Genomic DNA, 21,651 nt, shown 5'->3' on the forward strand with positions numbered 1-21,651 from the left:
AGCTGAGCGAAGCGATCATTTTCCGTTTCTTCTATATTTTTTTTGGCCACAAACACACACACACATACACGAGAGACGGAATATGAGCACCGCGGGTCGATCTCGTTGTGATAAATTTGATTGATTTCGGAACTGATCGCGAGTCGAGGGGAGGGGAGGGGGAGGTCAGAAAAATGATCATTACCCCGGTCTCCCGGCGAGACGGACTGTAGACGTTGAGGAGGATGAGAGAAAGAGTGAGAGATGAGTTGCGTGTGAAAAAGTGTACATATAGTGCAAGGAAAGCAAGGAACAAGTTCTGTTAGTCTGATGTTAGGCGTAGGCGTAGCTCTAAGTGCAGGTATTAAATTTAGTTGTAGCGCGAAAGGCATTCTGTATTTAACACAAAACAACACAAACACGTGAGAGCATGAAGTAAGTAGTAGTTGAGTGTAAATGATCAAACAAAAAAAAACACAAAATAAGCATCAACCGTATTCCGGCCCTGATTCAGTTGGACCGCTGATCGGAACAGAGAGGCAACAGTTACAGTAACAGACAAAAAAACAATAAATGAATATAAACAATCTTGTGTTAATGCTTCTCGCTTTCCGCTTCATTCATCAATCCGAACGCGTTCTTATCACACCCGAACTCACAACCACACCGACACGATATCACACAGGCAGCATTTTAAAAAATGGCGCCAAGCAGCAACGCGAACACTACGGAGACGCTTTTGATTGACATTTTTTTCGCTCTCTCTCTCTCTCTCTCTCTCTCTCTCTCTCTCTCTCTCTCTCTCTCGACGGATCACTCTTCTTTCATTTTTCGCAATTACGCACACACACTGCTCCAACAAGGGACGCCAACGAGCAGCAAAATCAGACGGAATTTCTTCTTCTTCTTCTTCTTTGGCTCAACAACCAATGTCGGTCAAGGCCTGCCTGTACCCACTTGTGGGCTTGGCTTTCAGTGACTAATTGATTCCCCCCCATAGCAGGATAGTCAGTCCTACGTATGGCGGCGCGGTCTATTTGGGGATTGAACCCATGACGGGCATGTTGTTAAGTCGTACGAGTTGACGACTGTACTACGGGACCGGCTTGACGACTGTACTACGGGACCGGCGAGACGGAATTTACAGCACTAAAACACTACTCGACGCTTTATAAACTCTTCAATTAGTGATTCATTATCATTTTATCACTAAACAACACATTAATTTCACATTTTTTCCCCATTCTACACACACGCGACACGGCGCGACACCAGAAGGTGCGAAGCAAACGACCGCACACGACCGAACGAAGCGACTGAATGACACACTGACGCCTGCAATCACAGCAAGCCCCTTTCGGACAGGTGTGAAAACGAGAGGTCAAATGTCGTTGCAGGCTTTTCTGGTCTGCCTGCGGTTGCTTGGATCGTGCCGACGTTTCGATTGGTCGATCAGAGCGAATTAACACACACAGCCAAAGTTTGTTTGTGTGAGAAGTAATACTATTTATTCAACCAGATCCTTCACATATGTACAACACCTCCTGTATGATAGTTTTCAACGCGATGAACAAAACGATGAACATAATGTGTGTGATAAGATGTGTATGTGGTTTGTTTTTTCTATAGCAAGATGCTACTCGCAAGGATCTAGTCTCGGCAAAAAAAAACGGTATCGGTACCTCTATTCCAATATAAATAGATATAGATAGCCTTATGAATGGTGTGCATTTTTGTCCTTACAATCACACACAGACGCATGTTGCCTCTTCTTCTGCCTTACAATGAATAATTAAAAAAACACACGCTCAAATATGTCAGGACATCGACATCGACGTTAACAAAATGATCTCTTGTTCGATGCTCTGCGATCGCCCACCCATTCTATCTTCCCTTCATTATGCGCTAAACAAATGAACTCGCAACCAACACTTACATTCCTAACATCATCCTCACTACTCGCTCGCCGCGCGACGGTTAAAATACGGAATAAAAACGTCAAACCCAATAAAACGAACTTCAACTAACATTCAAATCTCGCGGATGTAGCAGAGCAGCTTCCATCCTTCTTCTCTTCCCCTTCTTACTTCCTTTAAACACTTCTATTGCTAACACAAACACGCACACACACAAATATGCAGTAACATGGACACATAATAGAAAACGACAATCATTCGCACAAGTTAAAAAATAAAACCGCAAAGGACATTCCCCATCCTTTACACACACACAAAAAACGACAGATCTAACACGAATCCTCATCTCCCTCGTCTTCCTCTACCTCTGCTTCGTCTTCCTGCTCTTCCCCTTCATCCTCCTCCCCTTCCTCTTCTTCCTCCTCCTCTTCGCCATCCTCCTCCGGTTGCTCCCCTTTAGATATAACGAATCCTCCTGCACCCGGCCCCACACTCCCATAGCATCATAATTTCCCGGCCGGCCCATCCGCACTCGACACCTGGCTGTGATAGTGCAGTGCCTCCTGGTACGCCTTGTTGACCGCCTTCCGTTCGGTCGGTTTCCGCGACTCGATCAGCTTACTCTGGTCCAGCTCCTTGTCGACACCGAGCAGTTCCAGCTTGCCGACCGGCAACCACTGCCACGTACGTTTCACATCGAAGAACAGCACCAGAAACACGGGCTCGTCGTAGTTGCTGCGCAGGGCCAACACGTCGGCCGGCGGGGCCGGCAGTGGGACGCCGTTGTGTACGAACCCTTTCGGAATGTTCGGGTCAATAATGAGGGCCGGATACCACGGATAGCCCCGGCACTTGGCCCACACCAGCTTGAGCGGTTCTAGGGCGGGCTTTTCCGGGAACGGTTCCACCTCCGGTTCGCTGTTGGTGGACATTTTCGAGTCACAGTACGAATCGTCATTGCTGGAGCTAAAGCGAGACCATAAGAAAGCAAACAAACGAAATTAGTGGCCATCGTTCAAACCCTTCGCCGCAGGCTGATGTCCTTCTTCCTCCTACCCAAACTCTGATTCCGTTCCGCTGCCACTAAATCCGCTGCAGCTGCTGCACGTACTACCCGTAAGGCTGAGATTACTCTCCGAGTCACTAATTTCACGATCCTGCTGCCCACGGTACACCCGGAAACTGTCCGGGATGGCTTCCAGCGATTTCCGCTCGATCGGTTTCCCGTCCAGCGCCGAAGCGGACGTTGCCTCCAGGAACGACTCAATGCCTTTCCCGCTTTTGCCGATCCGCTTGCCACGATTGATCTTCTTGGCCGTCTTCTGGAGCAGTTCCGTCGTTGTCATTGGTGTTACCGTAGAGCCACTCGGTCCACCAGCCCCCCCAGTGCCACCGGACGCTCCGACGCCTGCTCCTTCCTGCTTCAGAGACGCGTCCGGTTTCTTCAAGGCCGCTTGTGCTTTGCGTGTGAACAGTACAGCCGTTCTGGAGTGGAGCGGGGAGAATGTGTTAATATGCGAAAGAAACGAAACCCGATTAAATGCCACACTTACCTTCGATTAACACCCGACGGTGAGGGACTGTTCTGGAGCACCTTCAGTGGACTCGCTTCCGGCGTGATTTGGTGATGTTTCTGTGCCAGTGCAAGACTGCTTCCGGCGAGACCACCTAGCCCGCTTGAGGTGGGTTCTGCGTGCATGGAGTGGGACAACTTTTTTGGCGAAAACGAAGATGAAGCTGTTCCGCCAAGCGAGGAGGAGCTTGCTCCCACCAGATCCGACGATATTCGACGATCGTTTAGCTAAGGAAAGGGAGAGAATGCTATCAATAATCCATTCATATTTCCGCACCGACAGTCCATTGCTTACCAAACCACGTTCCGGATCTTTGCTAATCGCTCGCTTTACTCGCGCAATCTCGTTGCGTATCTGCTTGATGCGTTTGGAGCGCGTCAACGCATGCCGGATTCCGTTCGCTTTGCTCAGCAGCGTCTGCAGCTTGCCGATGTGCTCCGCGTTCGCCGACTGGCCCGTAATCTTGGTCAGCTCATTCTCAATGTCCATCGCAATGTTGTCCTCGCTGGAGCTACCGATCGCTCGACCGGACAGCGCGCTGGAAGCGATCGGTTCAACGGGCTCTGGCTCCTGGAACTGGCCCGACCGTTCCAGCTCCTTGCGCACCGTGCGGAACACAATTGCACCGGCATCGCGCATCCGCACACCGGCGCGATAAAACATCGTGTCCTTGTTGTTGTACGCCAAACAGTTGCGGATCATCAGCTGGAAGTCTTGCTCCAGGTCTTCGATGCGGATGTACGCACCCCGCTTAAGCTTCTGGCGCATCGTGCCCAGATCCATCGGGTGCTTCACGATGTCGGTGTAATCGGGCACCTCCTCCGTGTCGACCGGTTCGCGGAAGATTTCCTTATCGTCCTTCACCTCCAGCTGGTCCAAGATTCGATGCAGAACGCTCTCGATCGGGTTGAGCTGTGCCATCACGAGCTGTTCGGTCGTCTTGATCAGAATGAGTTTAATCTTTTCCCGCTTGCGCACCAGCTCGCAGAGTAGACGGGATCGCTCCAGATCCTGCCGAAGGCACTGCCAGTACTTGAGCTGCTGATAGAGTTCCTGCGCGTCCGGTGATCCGTCGGTACGATCGCGACACCCAGGCATGCCCGTTCCCTGCGCTTGGCCCTGCGACTGTAACCGGCGCAGCAGCGGCACTCCATTCCGGTACTGTCGTTTCAACGTCCAGTACGCGATGAGGCGTTGAATGAATTGCTGCTTCTTCGGAATGTTTACCAGCGACGATATCTCCTCGATGCGGTTCTGCGGGATGGTAGGGATCAGGATCACCGGCGCACTGGTACGCTTCAGCGCCAGCAGCTTGCGTGCCTTTTTCATCTTCTCGCGCGTTACCTCTCGCGCATCCGTCGGCGGTCCACCGTCGGGCGAGTTGCCCGGTGTCGTCTGCAGCGCGTTCAGCGGTGTGTGCGCATCGCAGTAGGCCGTTTTCTGCACCACAACCGGATTGCTGTCCGTGCCCTTCACCGTATCCATGCGCATGCACAATCCCGCCTGCTGCGCGCAGGTAACGTGGAACGCGGCATAGCAATACGTTTTGTTGCACTGAATGCACGCGCCGATGCCTTTCTGCTTGCAGATGTAGCAAGTCAAGCGCCACCGGGCCGCCGGGATGGTTTCAATCGAATCGATCGGTTCCAGGAACACGGTATTGGCGAATCGAACCTCCGGTATCCACAGCGCACACACTACGTGGGCCCACTGGTTGTGGTCGGTCTGCTTGAAGGCACCGCCGGTGTTCGGGCACAGCACACAATCTACCGGACGGCTCGGACTCTGCAAACACCGACGGCAGAGCCACTGGCCCTCCGGGATGTATGGCACACCGTAGCAATCCTGATGCACGGCCAAGTTGCACATGTCGCAGAACAGAATCACGTTCGTGTTTTGGCACTCCCCGTCCATGCAGATGCAGCACACGGCGTCATCGTCCACGACGGCGCCGTTCTGGCCGTTGGCCGCCGCCTGGAAGAAGGACTCCTTCTCCAACCGATCCATCAACAGCTCGAGCGAATCCACCGACACTGGGCCCACGTTCTGTGCCGCGCGCCGTTCATTGATAATACTGAGCCAGGTCGTGTCCTCCTCGTCCACGTCGTACTCTACCTCGCCGTCCAGCTCTTCGCTCGACTTCTCGATGAAGCGGATGTACGCGTTCGGCCGGGCGGGGGCATCACAGATTGTGTAGTCTTCGATTTCCTTGAACTTGCCCTCCGGCAGCTGCACCTCCGGCTCCTCCGGTGGTGCAACGGCAAACGCTTCAAAGTCGGACGCCGTCTTGCACTTGCTCTCGTACTCCTCGAGCGACATCACGGGCAGTGCGTCCAGCACCGGGATCTTCACCGTCTTGCCATTGCAGTCGAGCCGCACCAAGTGTTCACTCTCCAGATACGTAATGCCTTCCTTCGGTGGACTGCAGGCGATTTGGTTTTTGGGCGTAACGCCCACCTTCAGCTTGCGACCCTTCTGCTTGATCGGGGTCGACACCGAGGCAGGCACGGCCGGGGACGGGTTGTCGTGGTCATAGTTGTTCAGGTGGTACTGCAGCCCGATCACCGATTTGTACGTCTTGTCGCACATGGGACATTTGAAGGGGCCACCGTCCTTCTTGAGCGTTTTGATGTAATCGTTCACCTCGAAGTCGATCCCCATGGTCGTCGTCGATGAGGGTCGTTGTTGTTGCTGTTGATGATGCTGCTGCTGCTGCTACCAGTGATGCACTGCTGCTGGCAGGGGTTTCACACCTGTTGGTTGGTGCGTTGCTGTGTTGCCACCCTTTCAAAGAGGACGGTCGTTTGTTCACCTATTTTGAAAGTGGAATTTTAATGCGTTTTTTCGACGTAACCAGGCCTTTTCGTCACGGCGAGCTTTCCCTTTCGTTCCCTTTCTTCTTGGCTTCTGTTCGTGCTGTTGAAGCGCCTTTCTTTTTGTTTACAGCAATTCCCGAGTTGACAGCGCCTGTCAAGCTGTCAAGATTCAACCGGTTCGTTGTCAAAAGCCAACCGGTTCGTGTTTAATTGAACCGTTTCAAATCGAAACCAAAATTCTTGTTTTGAGTGTACTGACCACTTTTTGTACAGTTTTTGTAGTTTTAATGATGGTTTTTGTGGAACGGTTTGGGTCCAATCATGAATTGGTATCATAAAAGTGCAATTTCTTAATGTAAATATTTAATGCAACTCCGACACGATATCCAATTGTCAACTGTCAATGTCAGCTGTTCCCGTGCCGGCTCTGTTTAGCTAAGATTGCTTATTTACGTTTTCTCTGCGCGATAACAACACACCTTTTTGTCGTGATTTCAGTAAAAAGTACTTAATTTTATGATGCAACGAAACGACCAATTGCAGCATCAGCAGCAGCAGCTGGATGACGGACAGCGAAATGCATTGGTAAGCAAAATGTTACATAAAAACGATAAACCCCCTCCCCAGAGCTCGATGCAATGTGCAATGTTGTGAAACTTGGTTTTCCCTTCTAGAACTACCAATTTTCCCAGGAAGAGTTGCGTGTGCTGCGGGAATGTAACCGCGAATCCTTCTTCCAACGATCGCTCCCACTGGGAACGCTTATGGGGTTCGGCGCATGGTACGCGGTGCACAATAAATACCTGAAGGCGAGCGTTCGTTTCGGTCCCGCTCCGAAGGTGTTGGTCGGTGTTACGCTCGGGTACTTTATCGGGAAAATAAGCTACCAGGGCAAATGTGCCGAAAAGATTATGCAGCTGCCCAACTCGCGGTTGGCGGACATGATGCGCCAACGTCGTCAAGGTACCACGGGAATGGCCGACAAATTGTAAGTTTCGGAAATGACCATGCGTCGCGAAATGACCATACAAACTGCAACCAGACTGACGATCGATCTCCCATTGCAGCCTTCCTGATCAGGGGTTCGGTGCATCGAGCATGCTGACGCCGTTTGAATCTACACCGGCACGTGAACGGCATGCCGATGAATCATTCCTCAGCAACGGTTCGTTGAACCTGTACTACGATGGTCCACAATACTCGGGCCTGGATGATAGTGGCCGTCCAACGGTAGACTGTGAGTAGAAGAAAAACCAACAGCTCGTTAAATATTTAAACACCGACTTCTTAACACAATGTTAATTACCTTTCTATTCCAGCTACCACCAACTTTGAGGAAGATCTTCAGCTGCCACTCGCTCCAAAGGCATCCAAAAGCTACGAGGAACTACGGCGACAGAACCGGGAAGAGTATCTGAAACGACAGCAGCAACCTTACCGGCCAGCGACAGTCCTCGAGGACAGTCCACCGATTCGTCGCGAGTCGATGGATCGCCGCGGCAGTATGACACCGGAGGAACAGCCGTCGTTGCCGCCGGGCCCACCGTCGGTGAAGAACAAGTACGGTGATGCTTGGTCGCAGTAGGCACCCTCGTCAAAGCGTCCCTTGCATTACTCTTTCATGCTTAAATTAGTACAGATAGAAAGTTTCCTAAATACACACACACAAATACACGTACAAGTATGTTAACTAAAACAAAGTGCCGAACATTTTATTTGCTTTCTTCCATAAGCTCTCGCGGACTGGTATTAGGTTGGAAGTAACATTTCATTGCCGCGAAGCAGCAGGGAGTGATGGGTCTTAGTAAGGTGATGTATTATTCTCTCTCGTTAATCAGACTGATTCGCATTGATCCGCCTCATTTGTTTCCTCCGATGAGGGATACCTCGTATAAGTATGCACCGAGTAGTTTGGTCTAAATGTAAACAAATAAAGCGTAAGAACATTTCCACCCTAAATCCAAACCTTTCAAACACTTACCCCTTCGATGTAGTTGCGGACATCGATCTTCTCGTTCTGCGAATGTGCTCCATCGTCCGAGGCACCCATCGGAAGCAGCAGCACATTCTTGCCGGTCGTCTGCTGGAGCGTTAGCGTGACCGGGATCGAACCGCCTTCGCGCGTCATGTCCGGATCGACGTTGTACACGTGCTTGGTAGCGGTACGGGCCGCCTGGTAGTGGGGATGGTTCGGATCTTCCGTCCACGGTTTGCCCCCGTGCGCCATACGCACTGCGAACTGGTTCGGTGAGCCACGCTCAGCCCACTTGGCCGTCAGATACTCGCTCACGTACCGTTCCGTCAGCTCGGGCGTTTGGTTTGGCACGATGCGGATCGAAAACTTGCCAATCACCTTCTTCGGAATGACCGTCTTTTGTCCCGGTTCGTAAAATGCACCCTCCACACCGTGGATGGACAGGCTGGGCTGACGCCACCGGTGCATCAGGATCTTCGTTTTGTCCTCCTTGTGCATCAGCTTGCGCGCCCCGAGCTCGGCCCGGTAGCTGCCCACGTCGAAGTGGATCGCATCGTAGATGGCCTGCTCGTTCGGCAGCAGCGGGGCCACCTCCTGGTAGATCTTCGGGATCAGAATGCGGCCCTCGCTGTCGGCGAGCGTGCCGAGCAGGTACACCAGATCGTTCATCGCTTCGTACACGGTCCCGCCGAACACGCCGCTGTGAAGATCCTTGTGTGCGCAGCTGACCTCGACCTCGAAGTAGCAAATACCACGCAGCCCGTACGTAATGCACGGCTTGTCCGTACCGAGCCAGTAGTTGTCGGAAATGCACACGTAGTCTACGTCGGACAGGAAATCCTTCTGGCGAGCGTACAGCAGATCATCGAGCCCTTCGCTGCCGGACTCTTCCATGCCCTCGAACACGAACTTAAGGTTCACCGGCAGCGGCTCTCCGATCGCCTGGAAGCCCTCGATTGCGTGTAGCCATCCCAGCACTGGTCCCTTGTCGTCGCTGGACCCACGTCCGAACAGTTTGCCGTCCTTCTCCGTCAGCACGAACGGCTCCGTTGCCCAACCATCCTCCAGAATAGCGGGCTGCACATCGAGATGTCCGTACAGGCATACGGTCTTCTTCGCCGGGTCCTGGAAAAGACGATCGAATACATGCGAGGTGTAAATCATCATCGATCATTCGATTACGGTAAGTCTCAAAAGAGGTGGAGTATGCTGATAAGATACGATTTTCTATAGGATACTTCAGATTCCAATTGCTCAGAGATAATCGTTGCGTAGCAAACGTACATTGAAAGAATCAATCAACTGTCCACGGGGAGTCCATTTATTGCCTATTTAGTTCGTAAGCGAACAATGCAACAAATTGGTTGCTGTGTTGTTGTTGTGGTTACAACATTGGGCGCTTCCACTGAAGGTGAAGTGGCCTGGGTGCTCGATACGACTCTCTTGTGTGCTTCCCCCTGTCGTTAACCGCTATTTTTGACTACATTTTGGTTAGTTTATCGCAACACAAAACCCCAAAACCCCACTTGATGATAATGAGTCTTTTCTCCCCCCTTCCCCCTGGTCAACCCCATTCCCACACCCCTTCCACAACTCGCGCGGTGTGTGATGTCTCGGAATGTCTTATCAATGAAACACAGCTCACTTCCAGCCAAGAGTGATTCCCATTGAAACGCGACACTCGGCGGCGCGTGTGTGTGTATGGCATGCATGTTAACACCCATAAACTGCTCGTCGTTTGCAATAAAGCACGGTTTGATGCTGACGCATAGCAAAATATAGCAACGCTTCCCTTTCTTCCCTTTCGTGGCGTTTCCCTACGTATTGCAAATTGCAATCGTTGCATTTGCTAGGCGTAGTAAAAAAGGGGGCAATATAGATAGGGTGCGTCATACACACTCACACAAGCAGCACCCACCCGTTACGTTGCACTTCTGTGCTAAAGGTCAGGTGCAGTTTATAGTAAACATACGTGCCGAGCCTTCTCCTATTCGCCGCATGAATGGAGCAAGCTTCTTTGGCTCGTTGGGGGGCACACACAGCCTAAACAAAGTCTCAAAGAGAGTCTTGCACCACAATGCACACCAAAGACACAAGAGAGTTCATTGACTTTTAATCCGTTTTGCACATCTGTCAGAGAAATGGCGATCTTAGGCCGCATTGAGCACACAAACACACACACGCACATCATGGCACACTTACCGTTCCCAGCACGCCGAGGATGACCTTCGGTAGATCGAGTTCACGGCCATCGGACAGCTTCTGTTTGCCGACGTCGGCCAGCTCCACCGTTGCGCCGAGCTTCCGCAGCCGCTCCGCGACCCACTCCACCATGCGGAAGATTTCCGGGCGAGATTCGGGCCAGGCGGACACCGACTTTATCGCCACCGCTTCCCTCAGCGCATCGATGTACTTGCTCTTGTTGGCATCGATGTGGCTGGAAAGAAAAACAACAAAGCGACAATGGGGTATGATGAAGCAAAATTAAGAATTGCAACAGCAGAAACACTACTAGATTAACTTACCTGAACAGCTTGGTCAGCACAGCGGGAAGATCTGCTTTGGACATATTGATGGAGGCAGAAACAGGCGGAGACGGAGAGGCACACACTCGCAATTGAAGATCACACGACTGGACACTGGAGCCAACCTAGCAGCCCAACGGTCAAACCTTTTCTGGCGCTCGGAACCCGAACTACGCGAGCTGCGATCGTTCGTTGAAAGAAAGTGCAATCTCTCCCTGCTTCGTGGCCCTTCTGCCCTTGTCCGTCCTGATATCGCACACCAACAGATGACGATTCCGGCATCCGTTTACATGCGCAAGCTCCAGTACTTAAGGTACCGCTGGTGGCTCGCCCCAGCTCTTCAAATAGTGCTATCGCTACGGATGAACGAAGTTTAATCGGAGGGGATTTTGCTTCAGCTTTAAATGTATTCTCCAACAGAGAGATGTATGTATTTAAGATAATCACTAACCTGTACTCTGCTGAATGCACTTCTCGCGCCGTTCTCCTCTGTCGTGGGGCGTTCATCTCCGTTTGAAGACCGTTGTAAATTTAACACTGTTTGCAGTTTGATAAACGGACATTGTCGTTCTCCTGTGGTAACAAGTAGGCTGTGCCAAAAACGATGAATAATTTCGGACTGTAAAAACACAAAGCAGTGCACTTGGTGCACACACTCTTTCTCTGTTATTGTGGATTTTGCATAACGTGGCAATGAATGTTTCGTCGTTCAGGTTTTAGTTTATTTTGTTTTTGCTTCCGTAACGGTTATTGTAGTGTTGTCATTTCCCATTCGCTTCGAACGGCCTTCTCTCTCGTCCGCACCACCGTTCAATATATTTTACAATATATAATGTTTTGCTGTAATTGTCGTAATTAACGTGCACGTGTCCTGTGTCCCGCGTCCAGAGCGTTCGTGTTGTCGTTGTGAGTTGTTGTTGTTAGATTATTCCGCGTCTTATTCGAGCAATCGCTGCTTCCAGTACTTTCTCCCCCTATCCCAACGGTCCTATACTTGTTCTCTTGATACTCGTTCCTTTTCACATGCCCTACAACTCCTTACCGTACACACTCAGCAACAATTTAACCGTTCTCTAACAACGTCTCCTCTAATTAAAGGTTCGTGTGTGTGTGTGTGTGTGTGTGTGTGTGTGTGTGTGTGTGTGTGTGTGTGTGTGTGTGTGTGTGTGTGTGTGTGTGTGTGTGTGTGTGCTTCAAATGCTTTGGAATTTTGGGGGATAAATGGATATATAAGATTTATGAATTTTGTATGTATATAGATATATTCTTTTGCATCTTCTACTCTTTGTCTTCATCATCATCATACATCATCTCGTCCTACGGTCGTTCGTACAGTACAATAACTATCTGCACAGTGGTGTGGCATATGCAGGAGAGGAGGGCATGCACGTTGTACCCTTAAATACACACACTCACACAACATAACTTGCGCAATTAATTGCTACACTTTTAAGGAGTTTTTGTCCGTCCGAAAGCTCCGGTCCTACGGGATGTGACACCGGATTATAATAATGAACTGTTCCGTCACTGTCTCCCGAGGTGCACCATCCCCCTGTGTGTGTGTGTGTGCACGTTCTGCTCCGTTTTTCTTAGTATCGTAATATGCATAACGGGTTTCACACTCGAAATTGAAGTAGTATTTGCAAAAATCGAATTAGTAACACTTAATAAATGAGGAGGAAACACGTTCCCATAAGATCAGCTCTAAATGGTATAGCTGGCGCATACATACATGTATATATATCTACACACCACTAAATCGTTCAATTTTAATATGTTATCGCGAATAATCGAAATCGCCGTTTTGAACCAGAAAATACATTCGCTAATTTATGGAGTCTTCCAAATGAGTTGCGATAACGTTAATGCTGTGTGTGATTGTGGCTCTCTGTTAATGTTTACTGTTTTACTTGAGCGCGTGTTACCGAAATGGATGGGATTTAGTAGTATGTAGAGCATACGGATACTAGCGGCAACACACAGCAAGATAAAAGTATTATTGTTAGCTTCTTAAATTGTTTTGATTTTGTTCTTCCTCTTCTACTGCTGCTTTTGCGCCACTCTCTTGTCTCCTCTTCCTCTGAGGCATCCAGTGGGAAGTAGCCTCACTAGGATAAATACACGTACACACACGCACACATACATATAAGCACACAGAAAAGGGGGCTTCTACTAACTGTTGTTATTTGCCATTACTTAAACGTATAAATATACCCTAAAAAGATACTTTTGTTTCTTCGCTCCTCTGCTGCCCTTTGCGTATGTACGGGTGCCTTCCACCAACCACCGTGTTTTGTTTGCAGGCAGGCAGGGAGGAGATGCTCGCGGTCCTGGTTCTAGCGACGATTATTATTACAGTTGCTTATTATTGTGACAGCATATTGTTATAGGGAGTGTTTGATTTCGGGTTCGGGTGCTATTCGCTGCACAAATATAAGGGATGCGGGATAAATGGAGGGGTGCGGCGCCGCTGGGCATGACTCAACTTGTGCCTTATCGCGCCCTTATCCCTTGCGTCCATGTAACCGGGTTCCCTCCCTTCGAACCGTATCGTGTTATTGATGGCGACGATTAATACGCTCACTTCATACCTAAAAATGGGTAACAACGGAGCATTATTACATTGGTAGACGACGGCAGGATGGTTTTAGTTACAAACAATACAAATAAACACTACTAAACAAACACTATATTCGAAGGAGTTCGATCTTACGCACACACACACACTCACATGCATAAAAGGCGCTGCACATTCTAACTATTCATTACATCTACTTACATCACCACGAAAAGGGGAATCGGATCGGATTTTTCGCTTTATTTTTCCATCCCAGTAGAATGGAACGTTTTCTACAGTTTCTTCAAAGCTAAAGATACAGCAACAACACAAACAAAAACAAAGGCAACATCAATGTGGAAGAATTGTAGCCGTTGCACTTGGTGCGTTGTTGATGTTTGCGCAGGTGATTTGAACTAAACTGGGATACTGGGACAACTTCAAAATTGGAGCAAATCTCCTGGGCAGAAATAAATATAACAGAACAAAAGAAAAGTCCTTAGTTTGGGGTAAAACGAAACATGAAATGAAAAGTAATGCAGCGTGCTTCATAAGCCTAAAACACATAGTTTATGTGATCAGTTCGTGCATAGTATTTGTAGGACTTAATCATATCCAAGCACAAAACAAATTATTGAGATAATTTTGGCGATGTATGCACCAAAATGCTTTGCAACACAAACAAACAAAGAGGATAATGAGAGGATCACATACATGCACATACATTACAACACGCTATGGCCTAATACCTACGCAACACAGTGCCAAAACTACGTAGAGGAAAAAGAATGATCGGTTTACCATATTCTTATTGTTTTTTGTTTGTTTTTGTTTTGCTTTTTTGTGTGTAACGTTTTTGTAATAGCAGAAGCTGGTTATCGAATTCCAAATCGAGATGCATTTTAGTGGCCTAGTTCCCGATCATGAACAGCATGGAATGTGAAGGAAATAAGACAAATAGATAGGCATTAATATTGAACAACTGTACAGCACACAGCACACACATTTCATGTTCTGCTTCTCACTGACCCTCCCCCCCTTTTTCCCACAAGACACAGCAACAACAGGCGTAATGGGATGATGAGCGGTATTTAATAACAATATACAAGCACACTAATAGACACCAACATCCATCAAATGCGAGGCGAGGCGTTATAACGCGTGTATGGTTCAATTAGTATGTGTTTGTGGGATGATTTCGGTGCATTGGATCGTTGGGGGGCCATATACAGTGCAGAGCGAAAGCGTCCCTTTTTGCTTACCTGGCGTGTAGATCGGTTGATTGCCCGTGTTCAGCCCCGTGCTCTCGGTGGCGGCGCCAGTGAACGGATTCGTCGGATTGGACGACGGCGGTGGCATGGCGTACACGGGCATACCAGCTCCCTGTGCCTGTCCCGCCTGTGGCTGTGACGTCACCGGGCCACCACTGCCTCCTCCATTATCGTCCAGATCTTGCAAATCCTCCTACAAAGAAACACGAATCAGTCAAATCGCAATTAGTAACCAAATAGTCGACCGCTTGTTGTTTTCCCTTTAAAACTATAAAGCATTTGGTAGTATAGCACACGCAGCACGTACAAAGCAAATTAGCTATGCGCAGGTGGATGGGAGTGCCCCCCATGTGCCCTTCGCCAACTACTACAACCTAATTCACCAACGTTAGCGCAAGCTGTAGCTGTAAACCTGTAGTGGTTTTAGTTAATAAGTGCGTATTTGGTTGCGTTTGTTAGAGACACGCTTCGATCCTACAGTAAGCCACACATACATACACACATCTATGCACAAAACCATCGCCCAAAAACACTCTACTTAACTTAGATATCTTGCATTCAATTGCACCATCTCCAAGAGACCCAGCGAAGATTATTTTTTTGGGACAAACTTACAATACTCTAACACTACACCCTCCCCCCCTCAACCCCTGTTAATACGCACATTCCAACCGTTGTGTTGTTAAACCACGAACCAGATGTCGATATTAGTGGATGGGTGTGGAACATTCTAGTAAGGACGTACTCCAAAACGGAGCACAAACTAGAGCTACATACATATCTACTGATTCTAAATACAGACCAAAGACATACGGGGGAGACAGACTGAACGACTCCACTCCACTGACGAGATGACTGCTGCTGTTTCCATGCGCCAACAAACATTCCAACCAATACACATCGTACAATGATTTGGACCAATTCAAAATAAGTTCACTTTTTTTATTGTTTTACGCAGGATGTCTAACTAGGTGCAGAACTGGACCGACCGTGAGTGGTCCGTCTTCTGGTCGAATTCTATCTTCTGATATATGATGGTAAAATACGCACAACCATGCCTTTTTGGACAAGCCACAACAACACATTCATTCCGATTAATTCTTCCCGGTATGCAAATACAAACAACTATGCTGCTTTTGTTCACAATAAAAAATGCTATCCTTTTCCATCTCCAACACACACAATCGTTCTACTATTGTTATAGGACGCCCCCCTTTTCCTCTCGATTCCGTACAAATTTCCCATGCCTCAATTGAAAATAAATACATATTTCTACGAAATTGTTTCCAACTAAATCAGGGAAGGAAAAGAAAAAGAGAGAGAGAAAATCAAAAGGTAAGTAAATAGTGGGCGTAATGATGCAGGTTAAACGGATACCGAAATGAATGAAAGTTTGAATGAATGAATGAATGAAGGATGAGCAAATACTACAACGTCAAGATGGGATGAGAAGAGGTAAATGTTAAAAAAGGTGAAAAAAACTAAATTAACTGAAACGAATGTTAAAACTGTTAAAACCAAAAAAAAAGGGAACAACTTTAATCGTGCAGTGAATGTGAATGAGGGAGGTTGGATGAGGGAGAGTAAATGGAGTTTACATAAAAAAGTACAAACGATAAACCGAATACATACTCTTCGCGTTGGCTGTTCTGTGACGGCCGTTCCTTCCCGCGCGTTGCTACTACTTGCGGCACCATCTCTCTGATGAATGTAGAAAAAAAACATGTAGAAAAAAAAACAGGTGATAGAGACAGAGTGTGTGAATGCAGCAACGTCGGGTGCGGTGGTGTGGAGAGTGGTGTTTGGGCGTGTGTGTGTGAGTGTGTCCCTGACAGAGGGCTCCAAAGGGTTGTCCTTTGTTGGTAACAAAAGGCGAGAACGCGGAGGATACGCAGCAGTACTAATAATCAGATCCTGCTGAAGGCCACACAATCGACTGACGATGATAACAAAGTGCGCACGTGGGCACACGATCTGATGGAGCGGTAGTAGTAGAGTTAATTGGACCATCGATTGGACGTGTGGGATAAATCGGTGAAGGATAATGCTCATTAAGGAGGCGCACACACACACGAACACGAACACAAACCTTCCGGAATGTGTCGCTCGCAGAGGGGCGGTGGCAAGGGAATTAAACTGAAGTAATATTCCGAGAAATAGTTACTCCATCACACAGCACAATCGCGGGGGGGTCTGTGTGCACAATCGAAAGAAAAACATGCTTTCCATCCGGTATATCGTTTTGGGTCGTCCGAAATGTCTTCTCCACATGAGTATGTCTCGTAAAGAATGATATAGTGAGTGCAGTGCAATACGTAATAACAATATCAAAAACTCAAATACACAAACAAGCCAAACTAAATCTAGCTAACCAAAACAAAAAAATGTATTTTTCGAAGTGATGATTTTGAATTTTTGGTGAAGATGATGTGTTAAACAAACAAAACGAAAAAGATTAATAGCCAGATGATTTGTTTTCAGAATTTGACTTAGCGAACAGGCGTACAACACAGCAGCGCACATTACATCCAATCACATGTCCCAAACATTTGTTTACCTAAACAATAAAACGATAAGGCACACGACTCTCTCTCACACAGACACACACTGTTTCCCAGCTCTTTACGTGCCGCGGAATGAATGTTTTAAGGCTTCATCGGCCTTGCTTTCTAACCTCCGCGATGGGCTTATTGGTAGGAAAATTGTACAGCATACGCGGAACACATCCTACATTCTAATAGCGAAAACCCAAGAAAAGGTAGAAAGCTCCCCATTAGCAGAGTTTTTAGGATAATAATGCTCTATCACACACGAACACACGCACAAGAGAAGCAGTGAGTGAATTTGCTTTCTAAGGGGATGCATTCACAGAAGGTGGTGGTAGTAAACACAGCATTAGGACTGCGTTTATTCTAATGGCACAACGTTGTAACGGAAACCCCCAGCTCTTCTACGCAGGAGGCTCGAGCCAAACTTTCAATGCTGGTGCTGATGGAGGTGTGCCCGCTGTTCCAGCTTTACTTACGTGTAGATGATGATAGTCTCCCGCATTCTCCGGCGGTACTGGTTTGTATTTGCCAAAGCAGAAGTTACAGCAGCAGCAACAGCAGCAGCAACAATAACATCCGGTGATGATACCACAAATCATAAACAGTGCCTGCAATGGGTTTTTTTTAGGGAGAAAAATACAGTTGATGACATTCGAATTCGTACTAAGGGGCGCGGTGGGGCGAATACTACCTTGCACGTGGGCGACGTGACGACGAAGTAAGCGTTGACGTTCTCTTCGCCAAACTGTTCCGCGATGTACAGTCCGAGCGAACCATAGTTGTCGTAGATGTTTCGCTTCGTCAAATCACTCAGAATGGAATGAGCACGATTTACTTCTTTGAACTAAAAACAAACCAAAAATTTAACGCAATGGGTTAGAAAGGAGCCGCAACGATCGGAAAGTCTGTCGGAAAGTGAACCTTATCTGCCGCATCGGGATTGTTGGGGTTCTTGTCCGGGTGATACTTGAGGGCCAGTTTTCGGTACGTCTTCTTAATCTCGTCCGCCGTTGCCGTCTTCTGTAGGCCCAGTGTCTGGTAGAGGGTGTCCCCGGATGTACTGCAAGCATTAAAAAAAAAACACACCTCATTAGTACAGTTTCATTTTGGGAAGTATTGATTGTGTGACGGCCGTTCGTGTTTTTTTTTTCCTTCTCTACAACGATGATCCCGTGATTAATACCGCGTCACGCTCGAAGCCAAAAGTTTCACATTTTAATGTTTACATCACGCTGTGAGTTTAGCGATTTCTTCTTATCAATTATTAACTGATTAGGCACCCTTGGAACATGGAGGTAGCATAAGTAATTCAACATTCCACTTCATATGACTCCTGAGAGCCTTTTCTTTAACTATTCAACTCAACTCAATATTTAATCACACTTTACATTTTTCATCAATCAACCCCTTTTCGCTTTACATTCGGAAAAGTCAAATCATTCAAAGCGAAAGGATACGATATCAATGTCCCCTTGATGTCTCTCTTCCTTTCAGCCTGTGTGACGAGAGGAGAGCAAACAGTAATGGCATACGTCGAGGGCATAGCAAAGAAGGATAGCAGAACAATCGTAATAACGGCTGCCAAAAGGTCTGCTGCCCCAAGCATCAGCAGCAGCAGCTGCTTCGTTTGGCTCAGGCGCGCGCGCCTGTATGTATGCGTGCACTCTCTCCTCCTTGCTCCTTTGTGTGTACACATATATCCTTGAACGAATCGTCCAAGCAGGCCTCGCGTTTTTCGCTCATTATGCTGCACATATGATTTAGCATGCCATCCTCTTTTGTAGGCCCATTCCGATACACTCGCTTCTTCGGCGTTCCGAGGACCACTTTGACGAATCATCCCCAGCGCCCAGGATGTTTGGCGAGTGGTTTTGCAATTACAAACTGGAAACATCGTTCCATCTGGTAAAGCAGCAGCAGCACCAGCCCCACTGCGCCCCACTGAACTCGAGCGAGGGAAAAATCGATATTTCTCAGTATTTAATTTCACGCCACGAAACACTGGGGGACGGATGGACGGGGAGTTTTTTTCCCTTGTAATTCCCCCCCCCCCTTCCTTCGTTTCCGCCCGTCTGATAGCGTTGGATGGAAGGCGGAAAGGTGGAACATTATTATTACTCACGCAGCAGCAGCATTACTACACGACTCTCCCTCCCCGATTCCGCCATAAAACAATAATGCAAGTGGCCCGTGTTTCACGTTTTGGCGAGCTCGCGCGATAAATCAATTGAAAAACGACACCTTTTCTTCGAGCGTTACTTTTGACGAACAGTTTTCGGAAGCAGGGGGTTGGAGATGTACCAGCCTGAAATGAAAGAAAGACACTTACGATAGTTTCCTTTTATCCATTGTGATAAGGTGTCTTTTGAGGGCCTGGCGCAAACTGTCGGAAGTGCTCGTCCGGGATGTTTTTTTTTCTTCTTCTGCTACGGTCTTCCTTCCGGTTTACTTCTGCTCCACTGGTCCACTTGCGGGTATAGAGCCCGTTATCGATGGGAATGTTCTCTTTCTTGGACTTTGGTTCAAAATTGCTCACCCCCCCGAAAAAGTTTCACCAACTTTTCACTTCGTTTCACACTGTGTTGTCTCCGGCTACAGGAAAGGGCAAGGTGCGTCGTCGGTGTAATATGAGAGGCTCCGGAAAATATGGACCCTTGATTGATTACGGGCAGACGACGGCACGAACACACACACACTGGCTGGGCGGAAGATTGGGGGGTTAAGCTTAATCCGAGCCCGTTCTCGGTTTTGTTTCCCTTCAATTAACAACTTTACACCACCAGAGCGCGTATGATTTCACCGCAAAATTGACGAATGCACACACAGCTTCACGTACACAGGCTAATATGGAAGAGCAAAGCTACAACACGATTAAAACGGGACACACGCACGCACCCGCGGATCCGCGTACTTTGCGGAAAACTTTTCGATATTTCGCTGCAAACGAGAAATCGTGCGCCTCGTCCCTTCCAACCTCGGGTTTGAGCTGCTAGGAGAAAAATTAACTAAAATTTTGCAGCTCTTGCGCGGCAGGCCAAACCCCGAATGTGAGTCGCCTCGCCTCGTTCGTGTTTTTCTTTCGACCCTTGCTCCGGTGTACCATTTCACGGCACTTTTCCAAGCAACAGTTCTGCAGAATGGTATACGGTATACGGCCGGACAGGACTGTAGTGGGTAATATAAACGCAAAATGACGGGCGCGTTCCGTACCGAAGCCGCGAATTTTATACGGTTTACACACGCCGCAAAGCATTGGAGTAAGTTTTTCGCTGCTTTCTGAAAAATCACAGCATTTTATTTCGCTTTTAACAGCCCCAAATCAATATTTTTTTGGTATTTTACATCACCCGCACTGATGGTGACAAATTACAATAAAAGATAAATTATTGACAAATTATGACCCATTGCTGCTCGTGCAATCCCACAGTACACTGCACCGATCGAAGCTGGCCATTTGACAACCGCCAAAATCACACTGTCACTTTCTGCTGTCAGATCAGGTAATCGTGAAAATCGTCTCCAAGTGTTGGTACGGCTAAATAACACACTTTTCACGCACTCGCTAACTGGAAAACTACCTTCGACAGAAATCCAGCCAAGATGTTCGCCCGCGCCGCTAACGTTACACGCACCGGAATGACCAATCTGGTCCGGTACTCCCATTCGCACGGTGGAATCCCTGGCGAGGTAAGCACCCCGTTCACCATCCTCCCCATCGCATGAGGCTGCTACGACGAAGCAGCAAAAGGAGGAGCACCTTGTGCCTCTGACACCAGCGCACATTACATAATGGAGAATGTTTGGCTAAAATTTGCACAGCCAGCAATTGTGCAAACATGTTTTCTGGTGTAAATCATGTTGTACGCATTACTGATGCTATCCACCACCTTTTTCCACTATTCTCCCTCCCGCAGAACCTGCCCTTCAGCCTCACCAACCGGTACAAGCTGACTGCGATGTTCATCGTGTTCTTCGGTTCCGGACTGGGCGCTCCCTTCTTCATCCTCAGACATCAGCTGTTGAAGAAGTAAGAAGCTAACGTTTCCCCCTGGCCCTGCCGGGAAGCGAATGGGGCCCGCACAATCTGGCCCAGCTTCATCTGTTAGTGTGCTTGAACCGAGTGTATGTTAATATTATCCCCGCAAAGGATGAAGTAACGCAATAAAATTATCATCCATATCTGGTGCGCTACGCAAAACTCCTGCGTTCGGTAGTACTGTGTGTCTGTGAGCGTGTATGTGGTTGGTTTGGAACTTATCACTTTGTTCCCACGTAGTTTCCGAACCCTATGACGACGACCAAAGCCGTGGAAATACTGCACAAATGTAGCCCGGGGGAATGGAAATGCGCGGCCACTCGATGACATAAGAGACGGCGCCGACGCGAGGGAAACCAATAAATTATCAATCAAAGATAAATCCGTACAAATTGAGCTACATCAGTTTTCATTTTAGCTTATCGTTGTGCAAATGTCGGCAACCTTTTTCGG

General features: G+C 48.2%; 5 protein-coding genes across 10 annotated transcripts; 2 read left to right on the forward strand and 3 right to left on the reverse strand.

Annotated features, from left to right (window-relative positions):
- Positions 1 to 57: 57 nt before the first annotated feature.
- Positions 58 to 6,427, reverse strand: LOC120949100 (bromodomain-containing protein 1). Its single transcript, XM_049607160.1, has 4 exons — positions 3,764 to 6,427; positions 3,449 to 3,696; positions 2,952 to 3,380; positions 58 to 2,861 (listed from the first exon to the last, which is right to left on the reverse strand). The coding sequence occupies exons 1-4, from the start codon at positions 6,128 to 6,130 to the stop codon at positions 2,399 to 2,401; spliced, it is 3,507 nt and encodes a 1,168-aa protein (XP_049463117.1). The 5' UTR covers positions 6,131 to 6,427; the 3' UTR covers positions 58 to 2,398.
- A 255-nt stretch (positions 6,428 to 6,682) lies between these two features.
- LOC120961494 (OCIA domain-containing protein 1) lies at positions 6,683 to 7,959 on the forward strand. Its single transcript, XM_040385223.2, has 4 exons — positions 6,683 to 6,870; positions 6,960 to 7,273; positions 7,353 to 7,522; positions 7,605 to 7,959. The coding sequence occupies exons 1-4, from the start codon at positions 6,802 to 6,804 to the stop codon at positions 7,868 to 7,870; spliced, it is 819 nt and encodes a 272-aa protein (XP_040241157.2). The 5' UTR covers positions 6,683 to 6,801; the 3' UTR covers positions 7,871 to 7,959.
- An 8-nt stretch (positions 7,960 to 7,967) lies between these two features.
- Positions 7,968 to 11,002, reverse strand: LOC120961493 (cytosolic non-specific dipeptidase). Its single transcript, XM_040385222.2, has 4 exons — positions 10,786 to 11,002; positions 10,463 to 10,697; positions 8,267 to 9,385; positions 7,968 to 8,201 (listed from the first exon to the last, which is right to left on the reverse strand). The coding sequence occupies exons 1-4, from the start codon at positions 10,827 to 10,829 to the stop codon at positions 8,145 to 8,147; spliced, it is 1,455 nt and encodes a 484-aa protein (XP_040241156.1). The 5' UTR covers positions 10,830 to 11,002; the 3' UTR covers positions 7,968 to 8,144.
- A 483-nt stretch (positions 11,003 to 11,485) lies between these two features.
- Positions 11,486 to 20,257, reverse strand: LOC120961495 (dnaJ homolog subfamily C member 5 homolog). 5 transcript variants are annotated; one of them, XR_007452102.1, is made up of 9 exons: positions 19,492 to 20,256; positions 18,084 to 18,222; positions 17,854 to 18,006; positions 17,639 to 17,770; positions 16,246 to 16,314; positions 14,605 to 14,806; positions 14,144 to 14,252; positions 13,565 to 13,799; positions 11,486 to 13,376 (listed from the first exon to the last, which is right to left on the reverse strand). XR_007452102.1 is itself a non-coding variant. In XM_040385224.2 (7 exons), exons 1-7 carry the CDS (start codon positions 19,509 to 19,511, stop codon positions 13,366 to 13,368), a joined length of 726 nt encoding a protein of 241 aa, XP_040241158.1. In that variant the 5' UTR covers positions 19,512 to 20,255; the 3' UTR covers positions 11,486 to 13,365. The 5 variants fall into 5 exon arrangements, 1 of the variants encoding a protein (XP_040241158.1); XR_005752693.2 differs by lacking the exon at positions 14,144 to 14,252 and having other exon boundaries at positions 13,565 to 13,802; positions 19,492 to 20,257; XR_005752694.2 differs by lacking the exon at positions 14,144 to 14,252.
- A 317-nt stretch (positions 20,258 to 20,574) lies between these two features.
- LOC120961607 (cytochrome c oxidase subunit 7C, mitochondrial-like) lies at positions 20,575 to 21,360 on the forward strand. Of its 2 annotated transcripts, none has more exons than XM_040385459.2 (3): positions 20,575 to 20,662; positions 20,750 to 20,849; positions 21,077 to 21,360. In XM_040385459.2, the coding sequence occupies exons 2-3, from the start codon at positions 20,763 to 20,765 to the stop codon at positions 21,191 to 21,193; spliced, it is 204 nt and encodes a 67-aa protein (XP_040241393.1). In that variant the 5' UTR covers positions 20,575 to 20,662; positions 20,750 to 20,762; the 3' UTR covers positions 21,194 to 21,360. The 2 variants fall into 2 exon arrangements, with proteins under 2 accessions (XP_040241393.1, XP_040241395.1); XM_040385461.2 differs by having other exon boundaries at positions 20,592 to 20,691.
- Positions 21,361 to 21,651: the final 291 nt, after the last annotated feature.

This window comes from Anopheles coluzzii, chromosome 2 (genome assembly GCF_943734685.1).
Source record: "Anopheles coluzzii chromosome 2, AcolN3, whole genome shotgun sequence".
Taxonomy (NCBI): Eukaryota; Metazoa; Arthropoda; class Insecta; order Diptera; family Culicidae; genus Anopheles; species Anopheles coluzzii.

Coding starts and splice junctions, on each gene's coding strand:
- LOC120949100 (XM_049607160.1), bottom strand. CDS start 6,130: ATGGGGATCGACTTCGAGGTGAACGATTACATCAAAACGCTCAAGAAG. Junction 3,697..3,763: donor AAGATCCGGAACGTGGTTTG/GTAAGCAATGGA, acceptor CCCTTTCCTTAG/CTAAACGATCGTCGAATATC. Junction 2,862..2,951: donor GGAACGGAATCAGAGTTTGG/GTAGGAGGAAGA, acceptor GTCTCGCTTTAG/CTCCAGCAATGACGATTCGT.
- LOC120961494 (XM_040385223.2), top strand. CDS start 6,802: ATGATGCAACGAAACGACCAATTGCAGCATCAGCAGCAGCAGCTGGAT. Junction 6,871..6,959: donor ACGGACAGCGAAATGCATTG/GTAAGCAAAATG, acceptor TTTCCCTTCTAG/AACTACCAATTTTCCCAGGA. Junction 7,523..7,604: donor TGGCCGTCCAACGGTAGACT/GTGAGTAGAAGA, acceptor TTTCTATTCCAG/CTACCACCAACTTTGAGGAA.
- LOC120961493 (XM_040385222.2), bottom strand. CDS start 10,829: ATGTCCAAAGCAGATCTTCCCGCTGTGCTGACCAAGCTGTTCAG. Junction 9,386..10,462: donor TCCTCGGCGTGCTGGGAACG/GTAAGTGTGCCA, acceptor CGTCTTTTCCAG/GACCCGGCGAAGAAGACCGT. Junction 8,202..8,266: donor TCCGCAACTACATCGAAGGG/GTAAGTGTTTGA, acceptor GTTTACATTTAG/ACCAAACTACTCGGTGCATA.
- LOC120961495 (XM_040385224.2), bottom strand. CDS start 19,511: ATGGATAAAAGGAAACTATC. Junction 18,223..19,491: donor ATGGATAAAAGGAAACTATC/GTAAGTGTCTTT, acceptor TAATGCTTGCAG/TACATCCGGGGACACCCTCT. Junction 17,771..17,853: donor TCACGTCGCCCACGTGCAAG/GTAGTATTCGCC, acceptor AACCCATTGCAG/GCACTGTTTATGATTTGTGG.
- LOC120961607 (XM_040385459.2), top strand. CDS start 20,763: ATGTTCGCCCGCGCCGCTAACGTTACACGCACCGGAATGACCAATCTG. Junction 20,850..21,076: donor ACGGTGGAATCCCTGGCGAG/GTAAGCACCCCG, acceptor TCCCTCCCGCAG/AACCTGCCCTTCAGCCTCAC.